General features: G+C 45.5%; 2 protein-coding genes across 2 annotated transcripts; one reads left to right on the forward strand and one right to left on the reverse strand.

Moving 5' to 3' along the window:
- Nucleotides 1-283: 283 nt before the first annotated feature.
- RhiXN_03519 (uncharacterized protein) lies at nt 284-2,229 on the forward strand (the record flags this gene model as incomplete). The annotated part of the gene is made up of 9 exons (XM_043323336.1): nt 284-286; nt 338-613; nt 666-740; nt 800-958; nt 1,034-1,273; nt 1,354-1,735; nt 1,810-1,991; nt 2,045-2,071; nt 2,122-2,229. The coding sequence occupies 9 exons, from the start codon at nt 284-286 to the stop codon at nt 2,227-2,229; spliced, it is 1,452 nt and encodes a 483-aa protein (XP_043175755.1).
- Nucleotides 2,230-3,905: 1,676 nt separating this feature from the next.
- RhiXN_03520 (uncharacterized protein) lies at nt 3,906-5,966 on the reverse strand (the record flags this gene model as incomplete). Its single annotated transcript, XM_043323337.1, has 8 exons — nt 3,906-4,062; nt 4,121-4,284; nt 4,340-4,956; nt 5,017-5,182; nt 5,473-5,589; nt 5,643-5,711; nt 5,753-5,881; nt 5,916-5,966. The coding sequence occupies 8 exons, from the start codon at nt 5,964-5,966 to the stop codon at nt 3,906-3,908; spliced, it is 1,470 nt and encodes a 489-aa protein (XP_043175756.1).
- Nucleotides 5,967-8,866: the final 2,900 nt, after the last annotated feature.

Consider the following 8,866-nt stretch of genomic DNA (forward strand, 5'->3'; position numbering starts at 1 on the left):
AACCTAACCCTAACCTAACCTAACCTAACCTAACCTAACCTAACCTAACCTAACCTAACCTAACCTAACCTAACCTAACCTAACCTAACCTAACCTAACCTAACCTAACCTAACCTAACCTGTGTGATGAGGAAAGGGGGAATCTTATGCACTTGTGGCTTATGTAAGTCACCTAGGATGTGTTAGGATGCATCCTAAGTCACCTTAAAACCTGGCTCGTGTGCATATTGCAGCAACATTTTCAGCAGGCTCATGGATGAGACTAACAACTGGCCGTCTGTACATGGTATGTACCAGATTTTTTGCAAATACCAGAAAGTACTGATCAGCTTCACAGGTGGCTGCTGGCCTTGTTCATGAGATGCTGGCACAGGTGGACCTGTTGACTGAGGGGATGAGTGATGTTCCCAAGGATGCTTTGACTCTCTCCCCAAGGTCCTGCCAAATGTCCAAGCTCAAGGTGACTAACAGTGGTCAGAAAAGGCAAGCACATGCATGGGATGCTCTACCTGGTGGGCGCTCAGGGGCACTCAAAAGAGTGCGCGCACGCCCAACAAACTTTGTTACCCACTTGAATCCACGGAAGGATGATCCATGGACTTTTCCAGATATGGTAGGCCAATTTGATCTCTGAGTGCAAGTGTGAATCTACAGTTTGGTTTCAGGTGATTCTCCCATCTTGCCTTGGATCCAAGATTGTAGAGGAGGAGTTGAAGCTGATGCAAACAGTGATAACTCATGTAAGTCTCCATATACATGATCCATCACCAATGTTTTTTCTCATAATCAGATCTTCCAGATGATCAACATGATCACAACCAAGGATGAGTTCACTCTATTTACCAAGGGAACCTCAGAAACAATAGAGAATACCACTGATCATCCAGCAGGAGTGATAGCCCAGTTTCTTTTGAAGAAACATGGAGATGAGGCCAATGCCAGAGGATATGAATGCAAGGTTAGTGTCTGTGGTGTGATACACTGTTTTGGAAACTTAAAGAAGGGCATTATGATTGGATGATCTTGATACTAGGTGATGCAAAGGGTGTGGTCCAGTTGGGAGACTCTTCACACAGATCTCCAGAAGCACAAAATGCTTGAACTTGAAGATGCAAGCCGAGAGAAATATCAACAGCTGCTCAACAGTAGCAAGGCATGGTGGACAGTAATGAGGCTGTTCAAGGTCAAACGTTTGCATACAAAGTTTGAGCTCCTAGTGCCAAAGGAGTTTGGAGACTGCCAAGAGAGTGGAACACTGGGTGTATCAAGTCAGGTAAGCAACAACCAAACCAAAATTTCTCATCTCAATTGAATGTTGGGTGGTAAAAGAAAAATGACATACATTGCTTGTAGTTGAATGCAGTGCAAGCTGCCCTGGAAATGTCAACTCCAGCCAAGCGTGGGGCAGAAAGCAATCATTCCAATCGACCACAGAAGCAACAAAGACTAAGGGCTAACAAGACCCCTGGTGTTATTGCTGTTAGGCAGGATACTTTTGAAGCAAATCTTCAGGAAAGTGATGTGGATGACATGGAGGATAGCTCTTACCATGAGCAATCCAATCATGGGCACACAACAATGCCAAGCCTTGAAGATCATAGTGGTGACCAGGGCCAAGTTACTGGATCTCATGGTGGATATGATCAAATAGAAGATGTGGAGGTGGACCATGATATTGAGGGGGTTGACACACACCAAGATGGAAGTGAGGATGGAGGTGATAATGAAGCTGATGGTGAGTGCTTTATCTAAGATTTGTGGCATTTGAACAGTAAATCAGAATATTAATGACATTTGGAACTCCATCAGCAAAACTCCAGCAAGGTGGTGATTGGGAACTAGACAAATCCATCCTGAGAGTCATTGCCAGTGCAGAGTCAATGACAAAAGAAGAAAGCAGAGGCTTGGCTGAACTCCTGGATCAAATAACAGCAAGTTATAGAGATGGAGACATGCAATACTTGGTGGATGCATTGCTAGCAAAAGGAAAGGTAAGTGAGATGCCAAGGGGAGGAAAGCAAAAATCAAGATGACCTGTTGACAGCATGTATCAACCAAGCTAAAGAAGGTGGTAAGTGTGATGGAAGAGGTCATGTTGCAAGGCTGATACTCACGTCTTAGCATGAGCATGAATATAACTCAGTCAGTGAAGATGAGGATAGGGGGGATGGTCAGGGAAGTGCTGCTGAGGAGGAGGAAAGGGAGGAAGGTCACATGGAGGAGGCATGAATAACCAGACATGTTATGGGTTATGGGTTCTGAAAGAGGACACAATGTAATGCATGGACACTGCATAGACATGATATTATGAACTCTTGGTCCTCAGGGTCCATAGCAAGTATGCATAACAATATACCTCAGGCCACAGTAAGGGTATGAAGTTGGGACTTGTTGCCAACAGGCCTATACTACTATTATGAGGCCATGTACAAGAGATAAGGAAAAAAGGAGAGATTCAAGTGGACCGGTTGGTGAACGGTCCTCAGGGTCCATAGTGAGCATGCATAGTGGTAAATCTTGGGCCACAGTAAGGGTATGAAGTTGGGACTTGTTGCCAACAGGCTTATATTACTTTGATCAGAGTGTGTACCTATTATTCAGGAGAAATGGCAAGGTCAACTAGAACCAGTCAGCAACTGGTCCTTCAGGCTGCACTCATAAAATTAACAAAAACTGATTATTTTTGACCTTAACAAAATTGCACCAAAATTTCAGGGTGGGTGCGCATGGGATGAAAGACCATACTGACAAAGTCCCATGCACTTTGGACTGCAGGAAAAAGCAGAAACCTGATTTTTCTGAAAAAATTCAAGGGATTTTTCATACTATAACCATCTGGAGGGCAAGTGTAAGGGTTACGCAATCACTGTAGGTCTAGCTCTGGTGTATGTGTTACCCTTACAATACACCATTACCTCTCTCTATGTTACATTTGTACCCAGTGCTCTGTTCAGGCTGATTACTAACTATATACGTTCATTTGGTTTCTTCTGTTTACACATGTATTGACCTGGGCACCTTATAAGGCCCTGGGACTCCTACCCACTCTCCCCTGTCTTTACTCTTAACATCAATATTGAGTGTGTGTTACAACTTGTCATTTAGGCAACGCTGTTGCCAACCAAGTCACATATATACATCCAATAAGTAGAGACCTTACAGCCGCACTGCCTTGGCAGGGGTATATAAGAGAGTGATCCACTGAAGAGTTTGACATATCAAACAAAACTTAAGCTGTTTACAACAAGTAAGTAGTTTAAGTTTGGATTAGGCAGTCTTATTGTGGTTGGTTATGTTTAGCCAAGGTGATGCCCTGACCTTTGGCCAGGGCTGGCCTCTTTCCTTCTCCAACCATGGTAACACCCAGGTCAATTACCTCTTGTTGCATCCCCCAATTGTACAAGGACCTTAGGTCCAGTAAATAGTTACTTAGTTACTTAGTTACTGCCTTAAGCATGCTCCCCACTGTACCTAGGTAGTTGCTCAATGCCTTAAGCATCTTTGTTGCCATAGTTTAGTTGGTCATTGCCATAGATAGGTTCCTTGTTGCCTTAAGCAACTTCTCATTTGTACACTGCAGCCACAAGTGCCAACCCCCTTGGTGTCCTACTAGACATCTAGGACACTGTACTATTTACATGATATTTCTACAGATTTACATACATATATACATGAGAGCAAGAAGCATACATCCACACAGTGCATGAGCTTATGTGAGAGCAGAGAAAAATAAAAGACTTTTGACCCCCTTCTGTGGTTCAATCAGTCACCCAGTGCTGTTTGAAGTCCAAGGAAGTAGTCCTTCATGCCAATCTATACACTTGCACATAATCTACTTGAACATAATCTACTTTCAAAAGGTTACAGTTTTTGTACGTAGCTGGCTTCCTGATAATTGCAGAGCGCTAATCAACCCACTCAGGTCCAGGCCGATCCAACAGCCCTGCAAGAGGTTTGTACTTTTTCTCCGGTTGCCTCTTCCTATACTCTACCGACCAATGGACATGCGGCTTGGAAAATTCTTGACGATAAATTGTTCGAGGTCTCCCAAGATTCATCCATCTAGGCAATCTCGTCAGGACTCGAAAACGCAAAACATGGCCAATACTAAGCAACTTACCTCCACCGAGACTCCCAATTACCATCGTTATTTTGATACCACTGCTTGATTGGAAGTAGCTCCAATATCCACCACATTATATTGCGGTTCTGCCAACTTATGTCCAGCCGATCATGAGTCGGCTGAATTGCATCCTTTTTGTCCTCGGTTATCCTTGAAAGGACCTTTTTGGTCGAGGCACGTTTGAAAAGACTCACGAGAGACACTGACTGTACTCACATCTGCTGATTTGCATGCGTCACCTCCTCCATAATGTGGGGAGCCGTCCTCGTTCAACCCGATCAACTTAGGTTCTGGTACGGCGGGGAAATTGATGAGAGTGGCTGGGTTCAGTCCGATCTTTTTGAGTTCGGCACTTTTGAAGAGGATGCCGGTGTCGTTACGGAAGCACTCGAGAACCATCCATCGCAGGGGGATACGCGCTAGGTCGTTGGGCGTTCTGTTTAGAACTGCACCCCCGCCAACGTCGCCGTGCGCACCGGCGAACCAGACCTCTATAAGATAAACATAGTCAAAGAGAGTTGAAGGGCAAGGGATAAGGTACCGTATACCCTTTATATTGGTGTTGACAGGCCTTCCGAAATCATGGCCGTACCACTGATCGTCCTTATCCGGACCATCACACTCCTCAGCCTGGCCATGATTCGCATTGTTGTCTCTCCATACAAGGCTCTTCATCCAGGCTATCCACCCATAGTGCTTTCCCCTTGATTTCGCGGAACGACTCCAGAGATTCGCATCAAAGTTTGCTCGGCGCTCGTCAAGCGCCAACGCGTGCCGGAATACACGGATCAAGGAGTTAGACCTGGTAAACGGAAGCTCGCGATGGACAAAACCTATGCATCATTCATAATTTTGTCAAAATTAAAAGAAATTTAGCGTAGGTATATACGTACCAACGCTTCCGACCGTGTCAAAAACGCCCACAAAATCAACCTTCACTTTAATTGAGAATGCCTTCATGAACTCTTCAGATTGCTTTCTTCCTTTTACGTCGTCTTGTTTGAAATGCCGATAGGCGAACTTAATTTGTTCGTAGTTATGTGACGGAAGAAGACCGACCTATATGATCACAATTTAGGTAGGTATGGAATGAGACAATATCAGGATATGCCTTGCTGAGCATCCCCGCCAACGCGCGAGCGGTGTATGCGCCTCGGGAGAAACCAAACAATGAGATTCTATCGCCTTTCTTGTCTATTAAACGCACAGAAAAGAATAGGCTAGGTTCGTTTGAATAGCTGACGCTGATTTACGCACAGTTATTCATAAGAAACTCGTATCCGCCTGTTCAGATCAACATCAGAAGATTGGCACTAATGGATTAGCGCCTAATCCCACATGCCTTGAACATGGATCGGAAGTCCATTTGCGAAGGCTGCATCTACAAGGCCATAGAACTCATTGACGTACTTGTTGGCTGAGCCGCTGGTTGTTATTCCAGTACCGATACCAGCTTGGTAGTAAATCTAGTGAATCCAAACTGAGATTTCGCACCGGCTAGATATGTTAACTTGCGGACCTTCTGCTTCAGTGGTTCGCCCTTGTGCAACATTTGGAACAGTCGAACAATATTCGAGTTCTGGGATATCTGTTATTGTAGATTCAACAAAATTGGAGATTAGTACTCACATCCTCATCAAACTGCGCGCCCGTCCCATCAAAGCATAGAACCAAGGTTCGGCCCTCGCGAGTCTCAGGCACTGGTACGACTAGGGGCTCTTTTGAGCTCGAGTTAGATGTGGGGTGTGGGACAGTAGCCTGAGGTGAGGGAGCTGAATGTAGACCACTGTACAGCAACATCACCTTGGGCTGTCGTAGGTTTATGGGCAGCAAGGTTTGCCATAGTCGACGAGGCCGAGTCAAGTACGACAAGAGGAGCATGTTCTAGCTACTCGCCGCTCTAAGGTGATATAAGGAATATGTTTGAAGGGCACCAGCGGTGGTTGCGGACAGGCGCCCATAGCTTCATTGGTTCATATATAGTCCAACTGTCATGCGCGATGGTCATACCCTTGTCCCAGGCATACACATGTAACAAGCGTGATAAGGCTTCGTTAGGCGAGGCGTACGCGCGCATTTACGCCTCGCTGTTCTTTTTACTACTCTATATGTGTACTGTTCCGCTTATGTACATGACGTGGCGTTTGCTTAGACGCACAGAGCTAGTTTGCTCAGAAAGAAGCCAAAATACTCGCCAGCGCCCACCACAACCTCACCGTCTAACTAGGCTTTTTAGCGCCCACTAAATACTGGTAGCGCTGGAAGCCTGTGCTACCCGCAATCTATTGGGCGCTAAAAAGCTTAGTTAGACGCATGGAGCTACTTCGCGCTGACTACATCGGCAAAAGGGCCGGACATTTTCGAAGCGCCATCATGATTTGAAAATAGCACAATCATTTGATCAGGGGTTCAACACATTTCAGACTATTTTGATCGCAAAAAGACTTTTGTAATTACTCTACCTGATAAAGTTTTGAACAATTTAGACATATCCCAATTGTCATTGTGGTAATAGAATAAATTGATGTGGAATTGCGATCAGTTAATTCTACAACAGAGTGCCCATCTTTCCACTCTCGTATACTCCCAACCCCACACGAGAACACCCGTAATCATGAATCTCCACGCACTCCTGGAACATTTCTGGCGCACAAAATGTCTCGCCATCTAACTACGTTAATATGTTGTACCTATGTTTGTATTACACCGTAGTTACAGCCCGTAGTACGTCCGTATAGTCATCCACATCTCTAGTATAGTTGTGTCGCCCAATGTCAGGACTACCCTCTTTTCTATCTTCTCTGACTCGCGTCCCATCACTCTGTAGTTAGAAAGTCGCACTATAAGGCCTGGGCTCACAACGACTATAAAATTTACGATATTAAAAAGAAGGATAAGTACAGGTCGAGCAAATCAGCCTTGTTGCACTTTTATTGACGCTATACCACAAAGGAGCAATTACAATATTATTTTCGACCCTATATAATTTGGTGGCCCATGCCCATGCTCAACTTGTTAGATTCCAACAACCTCAACTCTTGGCCTCTGCTGCTAGTCTTCACTTGCGCAAAGCGTAGAGATGAGCTCAAGGCATTTGCCAATGAATGGCGTACCACCCAGAACCGGAGGGAGTGGGGTTATCCGGCGCCAAGCGCTGGAAGAAGACCGGAGAACCGAGGCACGAGTGAGACTCTCCCTCAATTATTGCAGGCGCTGAGTAAGGCTAGGGTGTGAAATAAGGGAATAGGCAAGGCCTATGAGCCAGTCGATTGTGTCTCCGGTGCAGTGCGTACACGGCAGCGTTTGATGAGAAGTAGCTGGCCGTGGGTCACCCCCCATAGCAAACGTGGTGCGTAATGCTGCGCTGAAATCATATGTTCAAGCTAGGTGAAGTAATCTAGGATAACCTGTATTATGTTTTATATTCTCTCCTAAGAGATTAGAACACTGCGATTGAGAAGAGCGACACCTGCTCGGTGTAGAAATACGAATTCGATTTCTATATAAAAGTAGTAGATTAGAATACAAGTAATGACCGAGTAAATACAAGAGTGGGATGAGATGAGTATTTGGGGCTTGAACAAGGCCCTTTTATACTCTACAGGTATGACTTACGCGTACGCTTGCGCGTACTGCGCATACATTGGGTGAGTCACCCACTTGACTCGATTACAGAACAGTACATTACATTCTACGTCTTTCTACACCATCAGACAGATGTCAAGGGTACGCTGTGTCTAATTCTTCGTCGTCTATCCGGCATCAACCAAGTGTATCTTCCAGAGGTTTGGTTTGCGGGTGCGCACTGCGACGTTGGTGGAGGCTCTGTCTCGATTGAAACACCCAACGACCTGGCGCGTATCCCGCTCCGATGGGTGATTCGCGAATGCTTCCTCAATGACACTGGCATCCTCTTTGATTCCTCAAAACTTGACACGATAGGACTGAACCCAGCCACTCTTTGGCCGGTCATCAGGGTTCCCACGCCACCCGAACCGAAGGTCGTTGACATAACAGTGGATGGTACTGCGCATCCTGGGGTAAGACATCTGAATAAAAGACTGGACACAAGAACCGTTGATATCATTCTTCCCAACCTTTCTAACCTGTTTCCCAATTAATAGGTCCGGTTAGGTACGAATGAGGACGAAAAAGATGTAGTTCAGTCGCTTCATGATCAACTATCGCGAATGTGGCTATGGTGGATCTCGGAGATTTTGCCGACGAGATATCGCATACATGATAGTTCTTGGCGTTCTTGGCTCTCGTACGCCACTCCGATTGATTCTCGTCTGTATTTTAGTCTACTGACAAGCCCGTCTAGAGTCAACTTCGGAAGACCTCTAACGATTCACAACCAAAAACAATTTCCTACCTATGTTCATCGGTCCGTATTGTATAGGATGCAGCAAATGGGGTACAAGCCTCGTGCAGTACTTTTGAGTCATCCTGGGCCTGTATGGATTGATTAGTATTATGTCGTCGGCTACTTTGGCGGATACGCTGAAGCCGAGAAGCACTGAGCACCGGTGACGAGACAACGGGCGCAGCAAGTCAGCTACCCCTTGATGACCACTCAGGCACACTCATCTTTTTGAGTAGTGATGAGCAGTAAATTACCACTTTTACGTGATCAAAACCTCTCATATGCACCAATCAGTTGTTTGAATTGAATTGCACATTAGCCTCGGACGAAGCCAGAGGTTCTAAACTCTCAAATCCTTCGAAACGTCCATATCTGTC

This window comes from Rhizoctonia solani, chromosome 1, assembly GCF_016906535.1.
Source record: "Rhizoctonia solani chromosome 1, complete sequence".
NCBI lineage: Eukaryota > Fungi > Basidiomycota > Agaricomycetes > Cantharellales > Ceratobasidiaceae > Rhizoctonia > Rhizoctonia solani.